At 47.7% G+C, this 25,080-nt stretch overlaps 1 protein-coding gene across 5 annotated transcripts in view; it reads left to right on the forward strand.

Moving 5' to 3' along the window:
* Nucleotides 1-11,001: 11,001 nt before the first annotated feature.
* The window catches only part of PRRC2B (proline rich coiled-coil 2B), a 46,823-nt gene continuing 32,744 nt past the window's right edge, over nucleotides 11,002-25,080 (forward strand). For 3 of the 5 annotated variants that reach the window (XM_041475182.1, XM_041475186.1, XM_041475185.1), the window contains exons 1-2: nucleotides 11,002-11,140; nucleotides 24,261-24,428. In XM_041475182.1, the coding sequence (XP_041331116.1) occupies nucleotides 24,314-24,428 (115 nt within the window). In that variant the 5' untranslated portion in view covers nucleotides 11,002-11,140; nucleotides 24,261-24,313. The remainder of the gene's footprint in view (nucleotides 11,141-24,260; nucleotides 24,429-25,080) is intronic. The other 2 variants (XM_041475183.1, XM_041475184.1) reach the window with 2 other exon arrangements.

Consider the following 25,080-nt stretch of genomic DNA (forward strand, 5'->3'; position numbering starts at 1 on the left):
CCATTCCCCAGAAACTGCCCTGAGTCCCCATCCCTCCAACCTCCCCACACCCTTGGGACTCTCTCTGACTTCCTCTCTTCTCCCAGGACCAGCAGTTTTGTGCAAGACTCTCAGTGCTGGTAAGCCAGACCTGCAGAAATTAATTAAATGAAAAGCAATGGGAACAGAAGCTGAGAGCTGAAATGATGGATGTTCATGAAACACTTGCCCAAAGTGCTCTAGGCATTCAGTGATGTTTGCTTCCAGCCAAGGTGCTGTGCAATAGTTAAACACACTCAGTGCAGTGGTGATTAAAGAATCAGCCTCTGCTATCTGGGTGTGGGTGCCCTCTCTCCATTGAAATTTGCACCTTGGAGCTGCCAGCACTGGTTTGTCATGGATTGCTTCTCCTGGTTGTGGGGGGCTTTATTTGCTTTAAATCCTAACCCTTGAGTTGTGTATTAATAGCACGGTAATGCGTCGCTTTTGTGCCCAGCACAAGCCAGGGGTTATATAAAACACAGATTAATGGGAATCAGCAAAATACAGGAGCATGTGGAGGGATGCCTTGGAAGGGGAGGCAGGAGGGAGGTGGCAGGTCCAGAGGGTAGAGAAGGTGGCTGAGTGGGTTCAGAGCACTTCCTGGCAGGATTTGCTCCGGTAATTGTTCTGCAGCCCCCAATTCAGGCCATTTCCTGAAGCAGCATGTCTGTGATCAGGGGTCTTTTGTCCCTGGGTGATAACAAGAAGGCAGAAAGGGAGTGTGGGAATTTGAGTGGAAATGGCTACTTTTTGCCTTTTTTGCCTTTTTTTTCTTTTTTTTTCCCCAGCTGATATGCATTTCTGCAACTGCAAAAAGGCAAACAGAGTACAGGCAGGAAGATGAATGAACAAGCACTCATCCAAAGGAAAGGCACATCTTTCACCAGGGCTAAATGAGCCACCATTCCCAACATGGCTTGTTTCTCCTCTCCCATCAGAAAAAGCAAGGTGATACTTGGGTTAAGGCTGAGAATTCTCAGGAGCTCCTTTCCCCTCTTGCAGTGATCAGTAGGAGATCAGTGCTGGTTTCCAGGGACCCCATGCACAACCCACAACAGCAGTTCCTCAGTTTGGGGCAGAAAAACCTCTCTCTTGCAGACTCCTCAGCCCAGAAACATTCAAGATGTGCTGAAGGGGCAGCAGGGACGCTGATCCAAACCCCTCCTGCTGCTATTCCTCAGAGCAGGGGCAGGGCAGGAGAGAGGGAAAGCAACAGGTTTCTGGGCACCTGCCTCTGATGTGACCTTCCCTGGGAGAGCATGACCCCGGCAGCTCTGCCCTCCCCGACGGGAAGATGCCTCCCACACCGGGAGGAAGGCACAGCTGGACTCCAACCATCAATCACGTTCCACCGGGAAGGGCTTGGATGGCTTGTGGGATTCCTGGTGGGGTGACTTTTTTTCAAAGCCTCCTGCAATAACAGCAACCGTTGCTCAGCTTCCTTTCTAGATAACCTTTTTCCTGCTGCCCAACATGCTTATCTGCTGCAGACAGGCTGGCAAGATGAACCGGAAAGCTGATACCTTATCTCTCCCTCTCAAGGAGCCTATTTAAGTGCTGGAATGTGTTGAGATGGTTAATGATTGTTAAAATCCAAGTGAGGAACATGGACCTCAGGACAGGTCCTGCTGGGAGGGAGCACTTAGTCAAAAAGGAGATTGAGGGACTACAGCCTTTCCAGGCTCTTCTATCTTTTATCTGCCGAAAGATGCATCACCTAAAATGTAAAATATTTATTTAAAACTAAAGGGTATAGACTGAGTTTCTGGCTTATCTGGGGGTTACCACTGCAGGCTGCTCCCAGCTCAATGAGGTTTGCTGTGTCCCTTGGAGATGGTTTTATCTGTGTCCCAATTTACTCACTGCAGGATATACACTGCCCCTGCAAGGGATGCAGTGTGTGATTCCTCGCTCACCCTTTAATCTGACTGCTGTGGGAAGCAGCAAGATGCTCACACATTCATAAAGGTAAATAGGATTGGAGAGCTATCGGGCTAATTGAAATGAACGGGGCTCAGCGGCTCAGGCAGCCTGATACAATGAAATGAGACCTCTCTGGGGACACAGGAGTCAAGCATAGCTTCAGCTCTTCACTTATTTCAGCCACTGCAAGTGGCAGCTACAGCAACAGCAATTGCAGGCGCTGGGATTTGAGCACTGTGACAGGAGAGGGGCCAGGGAACACCGGCGTGGCCGGGGTGATGTCTGTAACAGCTGCTGGGGATGGGTGAGAGGCTTATTTTGGTCCTGACCTGGGTGAAAAAATAGCTGTTGGAGATGTTGCCAGCCTGAAACACTCTGCCATCAAGAGCCAGAGTCCTCTTCTTCCTGACAGGCAACTGTGTTCCAGCACACCCAGGGGTGGGTAGGATGGGGAAAGGGGAGCAGGGCCAGACAAACCCTGACACCAGTGGCTTGTGGGGCTGAGGAGCTCTGGCAGTGCCCAGATCCCAGCGTGATGGGAGCTCGTGTGTGTGCGAGGTGTGCCTGCACTCCCTGCCCTGGCAGCACCCCTGAGGGCCAGGCTCAGACCTGGGGATGGTCCTTTGCCACTCCATCTGCTCTTGGACTCACAGTGTTTGTGAGAGAAGCTGTTCAGCTGCAATGCACACTGCTACCATGGGCTGCTGCATCTGAAAGTTAATCTGTTCCACATCACCGACTACTTTTCCATAGTGATGCATAAGGAATCACCCCAGAGCAGAGCTCAGCCTGTCTCAGCCAAGAGCTTCAAGAGAAACACAGGTGATGCTGTGGCAGCCAGGCTGGGACAATGTGCTTTTTGGGAGGTCTGATCCTATCCCAAGCTAGCTAGAGCTGCCCTATTCCCTGAGGCTTTTCTTCCCCTGCAAAACTCTTGAAATTAGACACTGAAATGCAAGATCCTCCAAACTCTCTTTGTATCTTATGAGGTCCTTGGCTCCATCCCATTGTGTAGGAGCAGATGCCAGCCTCAGTCACAGCCTTTGTGGGGGTTGCAGAGAGGACCCTGCAGGGAAGCAGGATGGGAGACCTGTGGTACTCATTTTTCTCTCCATGATGTGATTTGATCACACTGGTGAGGAACAGGGCTCTTATGGCTGCTATGTCCTGACACAGATGATCAGTCCTGTGTGTCTCTGCCCCTGCCCTCCTTGTTTAATTCCTTTAGGACAGCACTTGTATTTTTGGGGTCATTGCAGCTCCAGTCCAAACTCTGCATCCCTGCTGGGTGCAGTGACTGCAGGATGGGGCTGAGCTGTCCTGCAGAGAGAACCAGGCCATCTTAGCAGTTGTCCCTGTCAATGTAAAAAGCAGGAATGAGGGAGATCCATCTGAGCTGCTCGGTGCCTGTCTTGTGATCCTGAAACCCAAGAGCCCCCCCTGACTCAGCAGGTTATTAATAACCCCTGGCTGTGCTCCCACCCTAGCGCCTGCCAGCCCTGGCACCACCTGGCTCTCCTCCATGGTGAAGTGAGATGCACATCCCAGGCAAGGGCAGGAGCTCCTTCCTGCCAGCCCCCGCACCCCATGCTCACCCGCAGGGCTGGGCAGGAATGGTGTGAGGCTCGTGGAGGGGTCTGGAGAGACCCAAGGCTGCACCTCCTGCAGCTCAGGAAAAGCTCCTGCTGAAGTCAGCCTCATTGCATCCTTGTCCCACATCCTGGTTTTTATGTCTAAAATCAGTTTTTTATCAAAATCAGTTTTTTATCCTAGGTTTGTTTTTTGTTTTAGTGTTTTATTGTTTTTTTTTTTTTTTTTTTGGTTTTTTTTTTTTTTTTTTAATCCTTGTTTTAAAATCAGTTTTTTATCCTGGTTTTTATGTCTAAAATCAGTTCTTGTCCAGGCTGCAGGACAGATGAGTTTGGCCTCCTGGAGTGTGGCATCAGCAGTGCCACCTACCCCCTCCTCAGGCTGGGACACACTGGGTGTTCCCAGGCTGCTGCAAGCCGTGGTGGCACTTGGCCCCTGTGTCTATTTGGACAGGACAGGGTCTGCCAGCCACTGGGTTTCCATCTGTCTCTGCTGAACCTTTTCTGTGGTCACAGCCTTTGCCTCTTTTGCTCCTCTTCCCCGGCTTGTGAGGGCAAAGCAGATGAGTCACAGATCCCTTGGAGATGAGCTGAGGGGAAAGAATGGCACCTTCATCAAAACTGTGGTGATGATGCTGACTTTGGTCAGTTCCAAAGGGTTTGGTCAGTTCCCAGGCTGCAGGCAGCCTGCTGGGGGTCCCTCAGCACTGGTGGTCCCTGCCAGCCCTGGTGAGCACAGACCAGGGCTGCCCAGGTTTCCTCGTGCCCGGGGTGGGCTGTAGCACACCCACATCCCCACCACATTACACAAAGAGCCCTGGCCCAGGGCTCAGCAAAGCTGCGGGGTGATTCGGTGTGAGGTGAGTCCGGCTGTGCCCACTCGGGCTGCTGCTCACTCGCCAGGCTCATCAGCTCTGCCTGAGTTCCAAATAGCAAAGTGGAGGTGCCCACAGCACCAAGACAAACCCTCTCCCACGCGGCAAAGCATCTGCTCGACGCCTCTTTGAGGTGGCAAAGCATCTGCTCGGCCGCTTCTTTGAGCACCATCGTGGGTGTGAGCCCAGCGTACCGCGGGGACCCTGGGCTGTCCCCCCGACACAGAGGGTGGAGATGCGGGAACGGCGCTGGCCGCTGCCGGGGCCACCCTCCGAGCCCTCCGGCCACCGGGGCACGCAGCAGCCGGGACTGGGGACACTGGGGACAGCGGGGCTCGCCCGCCGGCTGCTCCAGGCTGGGTTTGTCGCTCCATCTAGTGGGGACGCGGCGGGATGTCGCCGCCGCCCCGGATGGCGGCCCCGGGAGGGCAGCCCCGAGCAGCCCCGGGACGGCGATGACCCGGGCACTGCGACCCCCCCGCGTCCCTTGTGCCCCCACCACGAGCCAAAGTCCCGTGGGAAGTTACACCCCGAGCCATGGGGCTGTTCCCGAAGGGAGCAGGGATACAGGGAAGGAGAAGCAGGAGGGATGGAGTTTTGGGGCTGATGCTGTGTTTTCCCTGAGCAGAGGTAGTTAGCACCCACTGAAATATTTAGGAATTGTGTTAATAATTAAAGAAGAAGCTAAACTCAAAAGGGACCACGTGTGATCTCCTGAGACGGAAGGGACAAATCTAGTAATGAGAAAAAAAACACTCAGTAGAGAGTTATTTCATTTCCCCAAGAAAAAGGAAATTCTGCAGCTCCAGAGGTGTTCCAAACAACGGCCTTGGTTTCAGGGCTGAGGAAGTGCATCCTGCAGCCTGTTAATTGCAGTTACCATTTCTGTCTCTGCACGTGTGCAGGATTCACATGCTGGCTGGGCTGTGATCATCCCGTCACTGATCAGAGCCACGCTCGGCAGGGACAGCGAGAGCTGGCTTGTTTACAGCAGGGGCTGAAGCTCTACCAAAATCTATCCATTCTCATCAGCTCCAGCACATTCAGAAGCAGCTGATACTTTCCTTGTCAGGGTGAAGCAAGATATTTTTGAACTGTGAAAGAGCAGCTGTCTTGCCACGCATGGACGGGAGGAATCAGATTGTTGTGATGGAAGGTTAGAACCATGAACCCAAATGTGTCCTTGAACACACATCCTGACCACAACTATAGTCATTATTAGAGTTCAAGGTAGGAAATAAAATTAATTTGTAGTTTAAATCTAGACTGATCTTCAGATTTAGAGTGAAAGAATTTTGATATATTTATATTATGAATTGTCACAAGAGTCAGGTTGATCTAACACAGGAATGTTTTGCCTTCCTCAGAAATATTCCCTTGTGTTTTGAGATACACCTTGGAGAAACCTATATTAAATAACTCTATCCCCTTATTTATCTTGGATTTTTTTTCCAACCTCTTTGAAGAAGAGGCTTTGATAGAGCAAACAGAGGTGCTAACTGAAAAACACTAAGTCATTCTATGAGTGTTTTTCTGTGTGTTTTGGAAGTGAGTGTTGTATTGAAAATACACCCAAGTCTTTCCCTGACAAAAGTTTAGTACTTGCACGTCCATCTCCCTATTTCTCCCTCTTTTCTGAAGGTGCTAAAAACTCAGCATGTCACCAACAATCTTTGGAGTCTTTTGAAGACCACAAGCTGTCACATTGTTAGAAAGGTGTATGATGTTTCTTGATTTTTTTTTCTTGAATCTCTTGCTATTTAAGCAACCAAGGTTTTGTGAGGGCTTCCAAGTGGATGTAGCAAGAAAGGCTAGGCTTTAAAATCTGCCTAAAGAACAGCCTTGCTGTCTTCTGAACAGCCCAGCCAAAGGAAAAATCACTGAGCCAGGATGAGCAGAAGCAGTAGACTTGTTTTGCACTTATGCACAAGGAAAAACTGAAGTCACAGCCGATGAAGTGCCTCCAAAATACTTGCACTATCAGGCAACTGGTGTTTGGGTTTTGTTGCAAGCAAAGCTCAGTGCTCAGGCCAGCTGAAAGCAATTCACTTCTCATTGGAAGAATAGTTTCTTCCTTTTAATCAGCTCTGTTTTAAATGATTTCCATTTTTAGTGCCTTAAATAGTCATTTTGGTTTGTCCTTCAGGCAGCCAGCATTTTGTCATGAAGAATGGAGTGGGTCTGCAGCCTTTAAAAGGACAAACAATAGCCTGGCAAACAAACACTTCCATGGCATCTTGTTTTCATACAGAGCCTGCAACTCCCATGGGCTGCAAAGGAATAAAAATCAACAGCCTCTACCTGATCCAGCAGCTAGAAGAAGCAGTAAGTAACACAATTATTACAAGTAACCCAGTTTGGAATACAGGCCAAGATTCCTGGGTTTTCATACTATTTTTCCACTCCCAGTATTTCATACTCTATTTCGGCTTAGACAGGTGAGAAACTCCAGCTTCCTCTCTCATCAGAATACCTCTTTCTTCTTACAAAGCATCTTTATTGATATTCGGTCTTAAATAAGAGGGGGAAAAATCTTTTATATTTGAGACCCAATGTCCTTTTGTTCTGCTTGAGGTCTGGCTTTCAAAACATTTCCTTATATTTGGATAACACAGCCTCATACGTGGGATTACAGAGAGCTGCCAGAGCTACTCATGTCTTCTCTCCTACCTCTCAAATATGACAGCTCAACTCTATTGATGTTCTTGCTGACTGGGTTTTGGGTCCTAAGGCCCTGCTCACTTAGTTGCAGGCTTGAATTTCCCTGTAGCTGTCTCAGATAAGCTAATGAAGTCGGTGCAGGCATGAGGCACTCTTGATTTAGACACAACTGAATTTGAAATGATTTTCATGCTTCAGGGCATAAACAGCTCCTACCTCATAGAATTATAAAGCATATTTTCCCCTGGACAGGTTATTCCACAGCTGACCATTGAATGTTTCTCCTGCAGCAGCTGATGTTGGCTGCTGTCTGAGACAGATGGAAAACTGGAAGGACTGTGACCTGACCCACTAAGGTAAATGTGTACTTTGTGGTGCCAAATGGCCTCTGGATGGGGAACAGAGAAGGATCACTTTGCTTTTTCCAAGTGTGTTGTGGAATTTTGTGAATGACTGCGAGGGCAGTAAGGCCCTGTCCTGTGGTGCAGGCTGCCGTTTACAGCTGAACAAAGTGATGGCAAAATGGCACAGGAGCATTGAGCCTGTAAATCACCCTGCTTGGTGCAAGGCAGGGGCAGGGATTGATAGATTCAGAGCAAATTTTTGTAGAAGCTGCAGAATATAATAGAAGTTCTATTATTTCTAGGAGGTCTTATACCAGAAGACATTTCTGTAGATGTATATCCTATACGAGGGCTCTAAGTCCTCTGTAATGGGTATTTTGTGTTTGGCAGATTTCTCATGAGTGGAAGGATGAAGCACACAGCAGGATTTCTGCTCTCACTTGTAATTAGTCCTGCAAGGAGGAAGCAGAACACTCCTGGTCTTGGCTCTCTTGTCCAGGGGATAATTTGGTAAGGACTCTGGAACAGGTGAAAAATCAGAGTGGGTGAGCTGTTTTTCCAGAACGGATCCTGCATAGAGCTATGCGCTGAATTTCATCCAGATGAAACCTGTGCTTCAGTCTCTGCCCAAACTGCTTCTCATTGTTGACGCTCCTCCCTCACAGTCTGTTGTGGGCCTAATCCTACCAGCTCTCACTTTACACCAGTTGCTTTAATTTATACACAGGCTGGTGAGAGGTGGTGCAGGTCTTTGAAAGAGCACCAGAAGGAACTCCTCACCTTATGCCAAGGTCTGATGCATGCGTATCCCTGTGGACCACATGTAGTTGACCTGGATGTAGAAGAGCCACACTCTCCCCTGTGGTGACAGAGACAAGCTGTGTCCTCTGACTATCCAGACTGTGCCCAGTTTTGAACAGTGATGGGGTGGAAAATCCAGTCCTAATACAGTCCTGAGCCAGACTTGCAGAATTCCAGAGCTGGCTCTGGCACACTGCTGGGCACAGGTGGAAAAGCCAGGAGCTCACGGGCACTGCAGTGTACACACCTGGTAATGAATGTACAATTGTCTTTCATTTGTTTACTTTGGCCTTTTGATCGCCACAACAGTTTGCATTAATTTTTTCTTTAATTGCTGCATCTACTCCCTTGGCCTTGGATCGTTGCCTTGGAGATGCACAGGAGACCTTCGGAGAACTGCTTATTACAGCAGCAGGTGTGGATAGTGCTGACCTGGACAAACCTGTGAGTCACCTGCTGATGGTGGGGCTTGTAGGTGTCTGCATGACTCACTGAAAGTGAGGGGATCCCACATTCCTCATCTCCCAAAGGGAAATGGTAATGCCTTTGGGTGGCTTCCTGTGCACCTGTAGCTGCTCCCGTGGAGGACACAGGTTTGCATGGGCAGGAAGCAGGTTAGAGGAGCTGTTTGTGTGTGTGTGTGTGTACTTGTCTGGCCAATGGAGAAAGAAAAAATTAAGTAGACCAGACTAATACTCCAGCTGCCAGTGAGCTGATGAGAGCAGGAATTTGGGAATGTTGGGAAGGAGGGTTGGGCTTCTGTAGAGAGAGAAGTGGAGGGCATTGGCCTCCTGTCTCTGGACAGGCAAAACACTTCTAGAGAGATGAGATAAGACACCAAAGGGGCAGGAGTGCTGTAATACTTCAATATGCAGAAAAGGACAACCAGGTGATGGTTTTCAGCAGCGCTGTGCATCTCTTGGTAGCTCACTGCCTGGCAACTTCAATAGCAGTGCAGATCAACTGTAGGGACATCCCATATGGTCCAGAAAGCTGTTCATGCATTTCTTCCCTCTGCATTACTCTTGGTGACTGTTGGAGATCAGACACAGCTCTCATGAGCAGTGATCCGGCTGCTCAGCCTTACGCTGTTCCTGTAATGTGGAGAGAGGTGGGAACTGTTCCTCCTGAGGCATTGCCTGCACTGGGAAATGTGCTGCAAAATTCCTCTAAAGCCACCTTCCCTTCATGGGCAAGGGCATGTGGGGTGACAGCATATGACTGGTGACCCATGAATAAGCTAAATAGTGCATTTGCATGAGACCAGCAGTTGCCCAGATGCTTGTCCCATATATAAAAATATATATATATGTATGTGTGTGCACAATTTTTCTGAACTGCTGGACAGTCCTACGAATTAAATGCATGTGTGTACCTGCAGTTTGGCCTTCTGTCACCAAATGTCACACTGACAGACACCTGTGTGTCTGACAGGGAAGGAGAATTAGCAAGAGGCTGCTCTGTCCTTGGGTGCAAGGAGACCGCGTCTCCAAAGCTATAAAAGATCCACTGGGCAGAGGAAGTGCAATTTGCAGTAACTTTTACAACACTCTCTTTAGTGCCAATTTCTTGCCAGTGCTGCTGCTGCTCAGGTTGTGTTGACCTGAAGCTCTTTTTGTCTGAAGCAGGGACTGTGTTTGCTGGTGAGGCTGTTGGTATTTTATGGCTCTGTAGAGTGTTTTGGGAGAGGAGTGACTGCCTTGCTCTACTGCATTCATTTCCATCATCCTTGATGACAGAACAAATTAAAAGATATTTCTGGACTGATGTCCTTCCAAGGGGCAGCTCCTCCAGGATGCCTTTGAACCTGCTGCCCATGAAACCACGGGGGAACAGCAGGCAGCCCTCAGTGGTGTTTTCTGGTCCCTTTCAGGCTGGACAGGAATCCTCATGGGCCTGTCATCACTCCACGTCCCTGTCATTGCTCTATAGCTCTGGGGTCATAAAAATGTGAGGGAAAAATTTCCAGTACCCCCTTGGAGACATCGTTCCTGGCACAGAGGGTTCAGGCTCGGGTGGTTGTAGCAATGAGCCCTGCAATGAAGACCCTTGCCTCATGAGAGAGATGCTGCAGTCCCCAATCCTCCTGTTGCCCTCCTCCGGACACACTCCAGCAGCCCAGTGTCCCTCTAGGGGAGCTCACAGAATCACACATTAACTGAGGTTGGAAGGGACCTCTGGAGATCAGTGCAGGGTCACCTGGAGCAGGTGACACAGGAACATACTCAGGTGGGTTTGGAATGTTTCTGGAGAGGGAAACTCCATGCCCTTCCTGAGTATCTGTTCCAGAGCTCTGCCACCCTCCACATAAAGTTCTCTCTTATGAGGGGAAACTTTCTCTCTTTATGAGGGGAAACTCATAAAGAACTTCCCCTCTCTTTATGAGGGGAAACTTTCTGTGTTTCAGTTTATGGCCGTTGCTCCTCATCCTGTCACCAGGCACCACTGAAGAGAGTCTGGCACCATCCTCGGACACGCCGGGGAGATACTGACATGAATTGCTGAGATCCCTTCTCAGCCTTCCCTTCTCCAGACGAACCCGGCCCAGCTCCCGCAGTGTCTCCTCACCAGAGAGCTGCTCCAGCCCCAAATCCTCCGGGTGCTCCCACAGGCCCCTCTCCAGCCGCTCCTTGTCCCCCTGAGGGAGCTCCCCCTCAGCGCCGCCCCCGCGCTGCCGGCGGCGCCCTGCAGGTGGCGCTGCGCGGCGGGGCCGGGCCGGCACGGGAGGAGGGGGAGGAGGAGGAGGCAGCGAGTGCCCGGATCGGCCGCAGCCGCCGCCGCCGCCCCGCGCAATCCGCCGCCATCCGCCGCGCCCCGCGCCCATCGCCCCTCCGCACCCGGCTCCGCAGGCACCCCCGGCTCCCCGCCACCACCACAGGTGGGTATCGGGGGCCGGCGGCGGCGGCGGCCGCGGATATTCGGGGCGGTGAGTAGGGCCGGGGGGGAGGAGGAAGGGGAGGGAGAGGGAAGGTGGGACGAGGCAGCGCTAAAATGGAGCCGGAGCCAGCGGCTGCGGCACCCCGCGGCCTCCCGGCTCGGGCGGGTCCCTCGGGCGGGTTGGGGGGAGACTCGCCCCGGTTTCTCGCTGCTGTAGCCGCCGGTGTTTATTGTGCGAACCGCCCCCCTTCTCCCTGCGGGGACGGGGCCGCTGCGGGGCCTGGCCGGGCCCATCCCCGGTGGCGCTGGCGGGGCCGCCCGGGCTCGGGGCCCCTTGTCCGGGCTCCGGGCCGAACCGCCCCCGCCCCACTGCGCTCCCCGGGGGTGCAGCCGGGGCGGGGGGCTCCCCGCCGCAAAGGCAGGTTGTTATTTTTTCGTCGTCTGGAGTGTGACACAAAGATATTTTTGTCGCGCCGTGTGTGTGTGTGTGTGTGTGTCTCAGCAAAACAAGGGGGGGTGGCATCCAGAAGGCTCGGCCGGTTTGTTATTGTGCTGGAGGTACAAAAGGGCCGCTGAGGCCGAAATGCGGCTGGGGCGGGGGGGAGCGAGGATGGAGTTTGTGCGCTGGGCGAGCTCGTTTGGTAGGTTTGGAAAGATGTTTTAGGGCCTTTTTTTTTTTTTTTTTTTTTTTTTTTTTTTTTTTTTTTTCAAGAAGGAGTTTCTAATTTCTGTGTGGGAGCAGCTGTGGTGCAAGCTGGGGAAACCCTATTGCGGGTCCTGGGACACGTGCTGAGCATCTTCTCCGGGGGGTGGTTTTAGTGTGTTGGTTGTGAATTTAGAGGGTTTTTTTTTTTACAAAACCCCCCCCGAATCTCCAAATTCAAAGCTGCCGTAAGGGGTTTGAATGAGCTGGAAATTGTGGGGTTTGTCTGGAAAGTTGTTAGGTTTCTGTGTTCTGGGTGTGCAAAGGGTGAGTTACTCAATGTGTATCTAATCATCAGATAAATGTTCATATATTGATGTTACTGGTGTCTGGGGTGATATGGTACAGTAAACATAAACGTTTAGGGATTTAGTAGTTTTGTTTCTTTCTAGGAACAGGTATAAAGTATAAGCACATTGCAGTGTCTACATCATCTCTTGGGGGAAAGGCATCCCACCCCTTCTAGCACTGAATCCAGGTTTATAGTGGAAGCTTTGGTTTTGTTAAGCCTTGTCTTACAGGTTCACTTGACGCTCCACTGGAATTTCCATGATGGATACATAGCTGCTCCCTATGGAGAGCCCAGGTTTGGAGAATCACATCCTGATGAATAGGTTTGTCAGATATAAACTGGCCAGGACATTACTTTTGTACTTGCCTTTTCCATGTTCAGTAAAACTAGTGCTCTGAGCCAGACACTGGGAGTAAAGTCACCTGGAAGAGGTAGGGAAAGTAAGGCCATATTCTGAAAGTGGAATTTAAAGACAGGATGGAAAGTGATATTTTCAGGCTGATTTCTGACTGAAAATATTAAATACTTATGTGCATTTTTCACTCCCGGTGTAGCATTGTAAATGAGCCTAGGTTTCATCAGGAGCTCATCTGTGGTCCATGAGATCTTTGTGGGCTCGTCATGGGTGATGCTCTTTCTTCTGGGTCTCTGGCTTAAGAAGTTTTTCCTAGTTAGCAGAATATTTTGGGGTTACAATAAACAACACCTCTCCCATAATGTTTTTCTTGTAAAAATTTAAAAGTTTAGGTAAAAATCATGCTCAGAAAAATTGCAGATACTGTTTGGAATTGCTGCTTTGTTGTTTTTGCAAGCCAGTGTGAGTACATCTGCTGTTAGCTGTATTTTGATTTTGTGCTTAATTTGTTAAGTGCCTTGAGTACAAGTTGATCCCTTTTTTTATTTTTTTTTTTTTGTTCATTAGTCTGGTGTGCTTTTCTGCATGGTTGAGTAAACTAGGTATCACACATTTGAGGATGCTTTCAGCAGTCTTCACTGTTAAGAAAACAAATTTTTACATGATTTGACAGATACCTTTCTTAAAAAAAAAAAGAGAAACTAAACCACGTGTTTGGTATGGGTTTCCAAATTTGTCATTATATAGTGCCTTGATGCCTTATTTTTTCTAAATTCGGAGATTTTTTCTTTGGTCTTACAGTGCATTTTTTGGATGCACTCTGAGCTTTTTTTCTTTTTTCTGTGTGTGCATGAGAGCTTAAAAGGACAGCTCAGCCAGCTGGCTGAAACTGGAAAAGTGAGTAAATAGTCCATAAAGATGCTGGAAGGGATATGCAGGGTTTAAAAGTATTTTTGTTTCAATAAGTGAGTAGTATTCCTAAATATTTTGTATTAAAGTTATTTCACTTTATAGTGACATATTAATAAAACCTTTTAATAAAGCTTTGTGTAAAGCCTGACTTCAAAGGCTGATTTATTTGAGCAACCTCCTGAAGGTAGTGGTGGCATTAGAGGCTGTGTTTGTGTGACTGCCTGGGTGATGGCACAGGACAGACAGTGCTCAGTGCCCGTGTGTGGCCTCGTCCTGCTGGGGTCACACCTGGGGTGTGGCTGAGGAGAACAAGGACCCTGAGCTGTGCTCTGCAGGTGTGAGATGATCCAGGTCACAATTACCTGTCTGTGCAAGAGTGCTTCTTGCTCAAGGCCTTCATTGTGCTTCCCTGAGTAATTGAAAGTGTTTAAGAGCAAGCTGGGCTAGGTTTAAGTGTTATTGAAAATAATAGTAAACCTTTTGTTTTTGTGGTTTTTGTTTTTTTTTTTTTTTCATTTATGATGGTGGTCTACAAAGAGATTTTGCTCTTGTGGCATTTTCACTTTAAATTGTGTATTTTCATGTTGGAGGAATAAAGCAGTATGAGCGGGAGAAACTCAGTGGTACAAGATGGTAACTTTAGGAGAGGGTTTATTCCAAGGGCTGGACCTCTCTGGTTCCCTGTTTCTTTTTACTTCATTCCTCATTTATTCTGCAACTTGGCACTGGGCTGTTGTCTCAGTATCAGACTTTGCTCTTAAGCTGATCCTGCCTTAAGTGGGTTTTGTTTTTCGTGTGTCACTGACTCGTTTTCCTAATAGGTCGATAATTTCACAGCTCTTTATCAATAATTTTTCATTTGGAGCAGAAGAAATAGAACGGTGGTTCTGTCAGGTACCAGACAATGAGGTGAGAGCACAGAGAACAGGTAAAGGCTGGGGAGCTGCAGCTCTCTCCATCACAGAACAGCCTTTTCTAACTTCTGAAATTAAGTGACTTGGTTACCAAATGGAAAACATCCTCGGAGGGTGGGTTTTGCACACATCTGGGTTGGTTAAAGAGTTCTTCCTTCCTCCAAAATGATAAAATGGGCTGAAACTGGACATTGTGTTATATTCACTGAAGCATAGCTTGGGCTCATGTTCTACTTGTAAGTTGTACTAGAATTCAGGATGTTCCCTGCATGCACGTGTACTTCTTGTGCAAAAGTAACAGAGCAGTTGGAGCTTATGAGTTGTTTATTTCAGAGCAAAGCTTTTCAGATACTGATGTGTATAACTGTTAAATCCTGATCTGGATTTTTATCTGGGAGCATTTGGACAGTAACCGAAGTGGACCGGAGGCTGCTTTAGTAGTCCTGTATTGTTCTGTAATTGCCTGTGGCGCTGGTTGATTGTGAAGCTGCTTGTGCTGCAGTGCTGTGGAGTGTATGGGGACCGAAGGTGTTAAAAGGTGTATATGCAGCTCTGCAGGGGGTTATTTAACTTGCAGCCAAAATACAATGTCTGTGGTTTGATTCTAGCGCTTAAATTTTCAGGAGAGTGTTAGTAGGCTGGAAGGGGTGAGAAAGGGTGGAAGTGGGGGATAAGCTCACTGTTCCATCTTTAGGAGACTGCAGGTATTAATTTGTGGGGGACTGATGAAAAGTCATACCTTGGCTCAAAGGGAAGAGATAATGACCAGGTTTGAAATGGGCAGCTGAGCCAGGCTTAAGTGTGAAGAAATACGGGAAAAATAACGGGAAGAGAGCGAGGACTTGGTAACAGCCCTCTAGGATCTGGCCAAGAGGCTCACTCTGTTGGACTGTAGTATCTCAGGTGTCTGCCAGGCTTCAGTTAGCTGTTGGGAGCACCCTCAATAGCCTTCAGATTTCAGATGGGTAGCACTTAAGAGGAGTAAGCTACCGAGTCTTTGCAGTAAATACCCTTACTGAAGAGTTTTGGTGGAGGAATCCTTCCCAGGTAGCCATTGAGACATTTAGATGGGAATTGTAGCGATGGTGCTCCAAGGAGTGAATAGAGACAGATTTGAAGAGCTTGCACTGGGACTTTCCCTCCCCCAGGCACTTACTGTGTGGGAATAGTGATTTTTTTGTAAGAGTTCTTCTGCTGGGTGAGTTCTTCAGCTCTTCCTACCTGTATGTGGGCTGGGAGGCTGCACAAAAGCCTCGAGTGATCTTGTTCAGAGTTGGGAGTGGGCTGTGAAGCAGTCAGGGGAGTGGGGACATGTTCAAGAGGTGCTCCTTCTTTGGCTACAATAATAACTGTGGTTTTATCTTTTATTGAAATAACCGAGCTTCAAGAACTGTCATTCAGAACCAGATTGATGTGATTTTGAGTGTTATTGTGGTGTTAATTTTCTGCATCTGAGCTAAGTGTTGCCTCTAATGATGCCTGTGATCCTGTTGTAGTGTAAGCAGTGTATGGGGTTGTTCATTTAGGAGGTGTTTGCAACATTCCCCATCTCAGCATGCAAGGACCTGCTCCTCCCAGAACTTCTCTGGAGCAAGGCTTCATGCTGCTGCTGGCCCCACAGCGTCAGGCAGGCAGTGTGATTCAGAGGGTGCTTTTCAGCCCCAGAAAGTGGGAGATGAAGGCTCTATTTCTTTCTCTGCCACTTAGCATAGCTGCAGAGTTCTGCGGTGTCATTTTCCTATCTGGAAAATAGAAGTGATGACGCTTACACACCTTGTCAGTTATGCACTGCAAATATCTATGTAAATGAAAGCATCTGTGAAATGTTTTCACTTCCTGTCTGGCTCGGAGTAGTCCAGATGTCCTGGGCATAGTCCGAGTTGTTTAGCTCTCCGGAAAACCTAAAGATGTCTAAAGCTTCTTTCTTCAGAGTACTGAGTCACAACACATGTAAGGTGCTTTCTTACCACTTGGTACCTGTGTCCCTTTCCCATCACGTTTCTCTTAACATCCTTGGTGCTCATTTGTGGTACAAATGGCTTTCATGAATAGGCTTTCTGTAAGGAGAATTGCTGTGCAATGCTGCATTGCCCTAGTGCTGTTCAGATTGGGGAACCTGGAGGAAGACTTCCTTGGAAGCTTCAGCCTCTGCAGTGTTTATGAACTGCAGGATTGTCTGGACTGCTTGTCATCTTATTAATGGCTTGAACCAGCTGCATCAGTCTTGATGCCTGTGGGAATTGGGAGAAATCTGATAGAGAAAGAGCTATTCAGCTCTTGCCAGGGCAGCTTTGTACCCTGCAGCATGTACCTGCCAGGGGAGCTCCCAGCAGTGCTTGGGGAGGAACAAGGCCAGAGGGATCTGCTCAGCAGGGGTGTAAAGGAATCTGTCCCTTGCTTGTGTAGTGAGGGATTGACATTTGCTGCCTGCTAATCAATAGCACTGGGTTTTCTCTCTTCATAAAGAAAACCTTCTGTGCATAACCTGAGTGGGAGCGCAGGCCCTGAAGCCAGCAGACCACCTGAGAGTGGAGAGGTGTTGCCAAAGTCCAGATTTTGTTGTGAGGTAAACATCCACATCCCCATTCCAATGTGATCCTTCCTGAGACTGCAGAGAAAACAGAGCGGCTTACTCAACAGCTGATGGTATTTGTATGGAAAGAGCTGTTTCTTTTCCTGAAAAAAGGACTGTTAACCCAAAGGACTGCCAGCTTTACTCTGATTTCATCTCTTGGAGCTGTGACATCTTTGCTTTTCTCTCTACTTGCTTGCAATAAAATTTATGTTCACTGCGAGAGATTAAGTTGCTGAGCTTGGGTCCTGGTGATGGATTTGTGAAATGCTTGACAGAGAAGCATTCTCCAGTGGCCAGTGGTGGCCTTGGATGGGTAGTGCTCTCCAAGATAAGCTACTGGCAGCACAGGTATTTCACCTATGCTGCTCTTGCTATGTCTCACCTGGTTTATGGGTGTCATGGCTGTGATGGCTTTTAAAAGTCTGTGTAGGCAGAAGTATCAGGACTAAGGGACTTTCACAACCTTTACATGCAGTGGTGTTTATTTGTAGTGAGGGAAGAGTCTTTGCTTCCACCTATCAGACCTAAGGTGTTGTGCAGTGCCTGAGAACAATTTGTGCTTATGTGGGTGCGTCCTGCCCTTGTAGGCTCCCCGGGAGCAGTAGGCAAGATTGGGTGCACTTTCTGTGCCAGTGGACAGTATTTTCCACTGGAAGGGAGTGTTCTGGGCATGGCAGGGGCTGCTGCAATGCATTTCCTCCTAGTTTGACGTTTTCTCTGGGGGTCTTGGCACACAGGTTTGAGTGGCTGAAGCAGACACCTGATTTCTGGGACTTCTTGCTGTCTACAGTCTTAGTTGAGCACACTGTTCCTCTGACTTGGACTGATAGTACCAGTCCTGTTACCCATCAGGAGATCCCCACCAGCTACTCACAGTCTGTTATTGTTGCTCAACTATCTAAATGCCCAATTTACCTTACAGTTCAGCTGAATGTTGCCAGGAGCTTTCTGAGCAAGTTTTGCAAACAGAGCATTATGTTAGGTATTTCTTTTGTATTTGGATTTAAATTGCTTGCTCGTGATCAGCCTCCCTGTTTTGGTGTTGAGGGAACAGGATGTTGTGTCCATGTGTTCCCCCTGGATGCTGAGATCTCAGCAGGGCACAGTGGAAGGCAGAATCTATGTTGGAGGCTGGGGTTGTGTGTTTCAACTCTGACCCTTGGTTGTGGGGGAGTCAAAGTACAACTCTCTGTGTGGGAATAGTGAACTTGAATGTACAGGTTTGCACTTGAATGTGAGCCTTCTTGGACAGAGGCAGCTTGTGGAGATCACGAGGTTGCTTCCCTTTCCTCTTGTACCAGAGAGGTTGGCATCTGGATCTGTTGAGGCCACAGGTGATCCTTGTTGAACTGTGCTGTTTGTCCTCCCTGGGTTTTGCCTCTGAAATATGTAACAACGAAGAAGTAGGCTCTTTTACTTCAGTTTATGCTGAGCCTTGTCTCCTTTAACATCTTCCAGGCCTGGATGAGAGGGTAAAGAGTGTAATGTTGGTAGCTGGTGCCTCCAGGTTGTTCCACATGAGACACCTTCCTGCTTCCCTGAGGTTTATGAAAACCCTGCAGCACTTCCTCTTGGGTTGGAGATAAGGTTATACCTTCCTGTCAAGCTGGCACCAGTGGTTCAGTTCCTTCTCTACAGCATGGTGGGGCAGAGGGGTGAAACTGGCTGTTTCTTTGGTGAGCTGTTGTAAACAGACGCTCCTTTCAAGGAAAGAATTATCTGAACACCTTGAGTCTTCTGTTGCTTGAAAAAGAGGGGGAGTTTCATGAGCACAGGATCTCATAAATACTTGCTGTGGGCTGTGGACCAGCCTTCTGACTGAGTTTTTTTTTTTGCTCTGTGCCATAGTCTTGCATACTCAGGATGAACTATTTCTTTGTCTGCATCCTCAATTACTGGAGGTCAGGGCTCCTTTCCAGGGTGTGGTATTGTCTGTCCAGCCCGCACAGAAAGGACCACAGAACTCATTAATGTTTTTGTGTAAATACAATTGAGCTATTCTCCAGACTCCAGTCTGCTTTATCTGTTTTACAGTAAGTTACAATTCCAGCCTCTCTGGCTGCCTTTGCCTTGCCTGCCTTCCCAGCACTCGAAAAGCTGTTTAGCAGAGAGGTGAAGCTTCTGTATTTTAAGGCCAAACCTGACATTGCAAAGACCTGTTTTCTCTAGAATGTGCAGTGAGTCACTGACAGTAGTTGTGATTCCCAACCTGTTGGTACATTCAGAAGAGGGGGCAGCAGGTGAGTTTGGTGAAGGCAGAACTGAGAAAATGAGGTCAGGTCATCAGACAGGACCTGCCCTTTCTGTCTCTCTTCCCTTTTGTCGGGTTTCACCACTATCTGTAGAGCTCCACAATGTGGAGTTAATGATAGATCTACTGTCCAGAAGACTCTGCCTCTCCTCTTCATAGTCCTGCTCCATGTTTCAAATCCTGGGAGGCTTGACTTGAGGTCTGAGGATGGGGCTGGACAGCAGGCAAGTCCTCTGGCAGACAGCTTTCAGCAGTATTGCTTGGCTAACAGCACACCTCTGCAACAAATCATGGCAGATACTATCCTGGTCTCCCATTTCCTGAGCCAAGGTTTGTGGGAGATGGAGAGAAGCTGGAATTGTGCAGGATTAAAAGAACTGATACCACCAAATATGTCTACTGAGCTAAGGAGGGTCCCTCTTGTGAATCAGGAGCTCAGTGATGGAGGTTTGTTATCTCTTCTCTGCACTGCAGACTCCTGACTTGCTTCTCCCTGTCTGGCAGGATTTGGTGCAGTTTTTTGGCACTATGTTTGGTGTTACATCCAGATCTTGGCAGGGCCTTTTTCAGGTGTACCAGCAAATCTTGGCATCTCCCTCTGGAAGTGATGCAGTAGAAAGAGAGCGTGAAGTTTTTTTTGTGCCTTAGACTCTTGCTACAGCCTCTGCCTGCTGCACAGCTCTTCTGCATTGATCCCATTGACTTTGTACTTGGATGCTGATATTCTCCTGTTGCTCCCTGCCTTAATAAGCAATCTCTGCTGGGAACTGAGTGTTCATCTGGTCCCTTCCTTGCTAGGCTCATGATCCCTGCATGGCCCAAACAGGGCTTCTGCAGGATATAAGTGCATCTGACAGCAAGTCCCTGTGCAGGTGATGACAGTGTCTCACCAAAGCCCTCCCAAGGGCAGCCAGTGGTGTTTTTCATTGCTGAGGCAGGTGGTGAGTGTTTCACAAATAGGTGGTTCTTGGTGGGACATGTTCCAGAGGTAGTGGTATCTCTGTGTTGACAGATAAATGTTCAGCTATGGAAGTACAAGTAAAATTGACCTGTGTGTGTATTTAAAGAAGAGTGAATGTCATTAATCTGCTGTAAATCTATACTGTGTTTTTTAAAAGGTTTCACATTGCTGGTAACATTAGGAACCACAATGTGTTTCAGTTTAACCTAACTCCAGACACTTTTCTCTTCTGAAAGTACTGTTTAGCTTTTCCAACCTGTGAATTTCTGAACAATTTGTATAAAATTACATCAGAAATTTTCCTGCTTGTGAAGAAAAACCTTTTCCCTGTTAATCTCCATTCTGTTGCTTTTTGTGTTGGTGGCTGCTGCTGTGAAGTGAGCAAGGAGTGAAGATCTGCAGTAGTCAGGACTGTGCTTGGTGTAGAGCTCAGCGGTGTGTGAGTAGCTGAAATGATTCCTTTTAGTATGTGTGTTACCTTTCATAAATCTGTTTGCCCTGCTCAGCTAAGGCTGGCTGACTTCCAGATACTCAAGCTCCATTGAAGTCTTGTGAATAAAACACCAGCAGCCCAGCCTCCTGCATACATAGATTTGCAAAGAGCTTTGCAGACAATCCTGTTTGTCAGGAGTCTTCTGTTTGGCTGTGTTTTCAGCTCAGGGGTTTCCAGTTGTTACCAGTGCCAGTAACTCAAGGTTTTCATGTTTTTCGCAGGACAGGCTGTAGCTCCAAGACTTGCATGCTTGTAAGTCTAAGGTCTCAAAGACATTAAAATGTCACTGTTGCTTTCTGGATTAGAATTTACCCCTTTAAAGGCAGTTAGACAGGGTCAATACCCAAAAATTGGATCCAGGGTAGTGTGATGTGGACATGACTATGCCTGGGCACTGGAGCTCTCTGCCTAAGTGCTTCAGTGCAGTTATTTGTATCCTGGGATCTCTAATGGAACTGGTCATACTGCAGTATTTTGTGATTGCTGACACACTCAGTGTTTTGCTGTCTGGTGCTGTCCCTGAATATAGTAGGAGAATGAAAAGAGCTACCCTCCATGCTGAAACTGATAGCAAGCCTTCCCGCACAGAGCTCTGTAAACCCAGAGAGAAACCCTGCAGAAATGCTGGTGATTGATTTTTTTATGATTTCTCTGTAACAGGGGTTATTGCTTTCTTCAGGGTCAGCTGTCGGGCACGGGAGCCCTGAGCACAGGTCAGAGGCTCTGCCGAGGCTGTCAGTTTTCACTTGTCAGCATCAGCATGTGCCTTCTAGTTCCAGCTCTGATAATAATGAGCATGCAGGCTGGCAGTTCAGTTCTAAATGAACCACGATTTTTATCAGAAATGGCTTTGCTCTTCAAAACTAGAAGGCCTTTATGATCCCTACCTGGATTCCCTGCTTAACTGTGTGATGGGAAGATAGTGCAGTGTTGTGCCAGCCTTGGGAGGCTCTGTGGCCTCTTTGAAGTGCTGTGGTGAACTGGGTGCTGAGTGATCTCCCTGGCTGATAACACCCTTGGAGTAGCTGGGATCTGCAGGAGGGGCAAGGCAGCAAGTTCCTGCCGGTCCAACAGCTCTGACCCAGCTCAGTGCTGCTGCAGTCTCTTTGCACAGTGACTGTGGAAATTGCTTCACCTCTCCATGGTCTCATTTTCCCCCTTGGAGCACTCACATATAACGGAAACAACTCTGCTTCGAGTCTTCAGAGCACTGAAGGAGCTGAAAGTAAATTCCATTTATCCGGACAGCAGTTTTGTCTGTCCCAGTAAGTTTGACAAGGGGCTTTATCCTGACATGTCCCCAGCTTCTCTGTTGTGATGAAGTGGTTGTTTATTCTTCCTGAATCCTTTTAATGATAGAAGATAGAATCAAGAGGCAACTGAGACCTGGTTACATAACTGTTGTCAGGGTTTCTCTTTGGCAGCATTGCCCTGTGTGCTGTTTGCACACTGACTTTTAGGAACTCATGGCTTTTCTGTTAACCAGGTAACTCCTGAATCTGATCTGGGTAGGTGGTTTGTTGTTGTTGGGTTATTTTTAAACACCTTCTAATTTTGTCTGGTTTGAGCTTTCTGAACTTCAGAGTAGATTTTACTGCTTTCATTGTGAGGTTGGTACAGGGTTGACATGGTGTGGATAGGCCCTAAGCCAGGCTCCCACTGCAAGGCTCAATATACCTGTAAAAGCAGGTGGTTGTGCTCTTGCCAGCACAGCACCCTCTGCTCTTTGTTCTGCTCTGGGGCTCCCCACAGCTCTGCCCCTTCAAAAAGCTCATTGTTCTCAGTCCAACTTGTGATTTCCTGCCAAGTGTATGCTAATCAGCGTGTTTTCTCTCTCTCTTTTATGTCTGTCCTACTAATAAAATACAGTGCAAATGGGTAAGTGAGGGAGGAGCTGTTGTTTTCTTTGGCACATGGTGGCCATCTGAGCAAAGATGAACCAGACTGGAGCCAAAGATCTGTTTGCTACTCTGCAGGAAGAGGTGCCTCAAGACTGCCAGCCAGCCCTGTTGCCTCCACAAAGCCTTCATGCTGCAGGCCCGTGTGGTGGTCACAGCAGAAATGCTGTGAGGGGCTTCTTGGGGACCCCGGTGTTTTTCCTGAGCATCCTGTGGATGCTGTTGTTGAGTGACAGAAAACACTTTTCTTTCTCTCCCTAAACACCTAGCACAGTCCATGGCTTCTTGCTCCTGACAGATCTGGTTTAAATCCTGCAGTGCAAGAACAAATGCTGTGTAATGCTGGGCTTATTGGTCAGACACCTGCCCCATGGGCTTTACTGGGCCAGTTGCAGTTGGCACTGCATTCCCAGTCTGGCTCTGTCCAGCATGTTCACAGTCTGTGCTTTAATTTGTACATAATGTGTGATGGACTAATCCTCTTACCTGCAAATCGTATTTGATAAGGCATTGCTGATGGGAATTGTAGCCTTTGGTCAAATACAGTTTCTTTCAGAAAGAGTGACTGCTGTCTCTGTTGGAAAAGGCTTTCAGCTGGGTGAGTTTCAGAAAGTGTGAGGTGTGGGAAGATCAGAGATATGTGTATGTGTGCATATATATACACACACACACATGTATATAGTGTTTTGTTACTCCCAACACAGAGTTGAAACCCTAGAATGGTTTCATTTTACCCTAACAGATGGTGAAATGAAACTGCCAGCAGTTTTGGGCTTGAAGTAGAGGCTTTACAACAAGAAATCTGGAAATCTAAATTATGTGAGAAAAGGTTAGATGAAGCTCCTAGATTTGAGAAAATTTAGAACAGACTGATGCTTTTAAAAAAATGTAAGATAGGTCCATTGAAAGTAAGCAAAGTGTCTTTTCTGACATAAAAGTTGATGTACAGTGTGAGCACTGCGTGTTTCAACTTTATCCCAGGCTCCAAGAGCCAAAAAGTCAAAGTAAGGAGACTGCCTGCATGATGGGTGTTACAGCATGTTGTGCCAGCAAAGATCAGATTGAAAAATTAACAAACCACGTCCATTACGGAAAGTATATTTCAAACTACAAATCATGTTCAAGATGCCAGCAACAGAGGAATACGATTTTTTGGTAATGTGTTTGGAGAATTCATAGTAGAACAGCTGAACTCACAGGCTCAAGATTCTGAATCTGTTACAGCTGAGCAGTTTTTTTTCTGACTCCATAACTCTCTTTCATGGCCAGCCGATGAGAAAAGGGGATTTGGAGAAATGGTTCTGTAGTAATGCTGTCAAAGCATTAGTTGCTGGTATAACTGTGGCCAGTGTGGAACCACAATCTAAACATTACAAACCCAGTGCTTCAGGGGAAATGCAGTGATAAATTCCAGTATGGTATAAGATACAAAGATATAGTGCTTTTCTGGCATTTACGTTAAGGAATCCTTGTGTTTAGCTGTTTATTGTCAGCCTTACTCTTTTAATGCAAGGACTTGTTGATCCCCTCTCTTGTGTTCTCATACTTAAAGAGTATTCTCACTTCCTTCAGCACTGGAGTGGCAGAAAAAAAAATGCACTGAGAAGTGTATTCCTGCAGTTCTTTTCATTCAGTTTGTGAATCTTAAAGCCCAAAAGCTTCTTGTGACTAAAGAGGAGGAAGTTAAAACTTGTGTCGTGGTGTGTGTGCTCACTTGTATGTTCAGTTCTTGCTGTTGGGTGTGTTCTGTGTTTTGCTGGTGCCTGGCTGAACAATCCATTTGATGGGGTTTTCCTGGTTCTCTTCCATTAAAAGGCAGATCGGGAGCGGCGCAGAGAAATTTCCTTACTAGATGACATTTCATCGCAATGTCCGATCGTTTGGGGCAAATAACCAAGGGAAAGGATGGGAAAAGCAAGTACTCGACTCTCAGCCTGTTTGATAAGTATAAAGGAAAGTCAATAGAAGCTGTCAGAACTACAGGTAAGAAACATCTCCAGAAAGCTCCTTTTGATGTCTTCCAGTGGTATTGTTGCAGAGCTCATTCAGGTTGTTGACCCTGTGGGACACAGCTGGATTGCACTGTTGGTGCAGGTGTCAAAGCCTATGTTTCGTTAAGATCTAGAGGAAAATCTACATGGCTCTTTTATTGTGGAGACACAGAGGAATTACACAGGACAGATGGGGGCTCTTGGCCCTTTCATTTAGCCTTCTGCAGAGTGGGCAGGTAGCAAACTTGAGTGGAGGCCTTACCACGTCCCTAGGCTGTGCCAGGGCAGGGCACTTGAACTGACTGAAGTGCCTTAAGCTGGTCAGACCTTGTGTGAGGTGAGAGTCAAGGGCTGAAAGCCACTGGGAAAGAACCTGGGTTGGTTTTGCAGTGGGAATATGACCAAAAGTAGATAGTGGGTTAAAAAAAAATGACCTTGCCTGGACTGGCTCTGGATTTGGTGTGAGAGTAGAAAACAAAACAATAAAATACTTACTTAATAAATGTGGTCTGGTGTGTAGAGCTGGAAAATTGAGACCTCAGGATTCCCAGGTTAGATCACCTGTTGTCTGCTAAAAGGTGGGCTTGGGTGGCCATTTCCCCAAGCTGTAAAAAGGTGCTGCTGCTTCTCCGTGGTGAAAGGAA

Source organism: Pyrgilauda ruficollis, unplaced genomic scaffold (assembly GCF_017590135.1).
Source record: "Pyrgilauda ruficollis isolate IOZ18807 unplaced genomic scaffold, ASM1759013v1 scaffold34, whole genome shotgun sequence".
NCBI classification, from domain to species: Eukaryota; Metazoa; Chordata; class Aves; order Passeriformes; family Passeridae; genus Pyrgilauda; species Pyrgilauda ruficollis.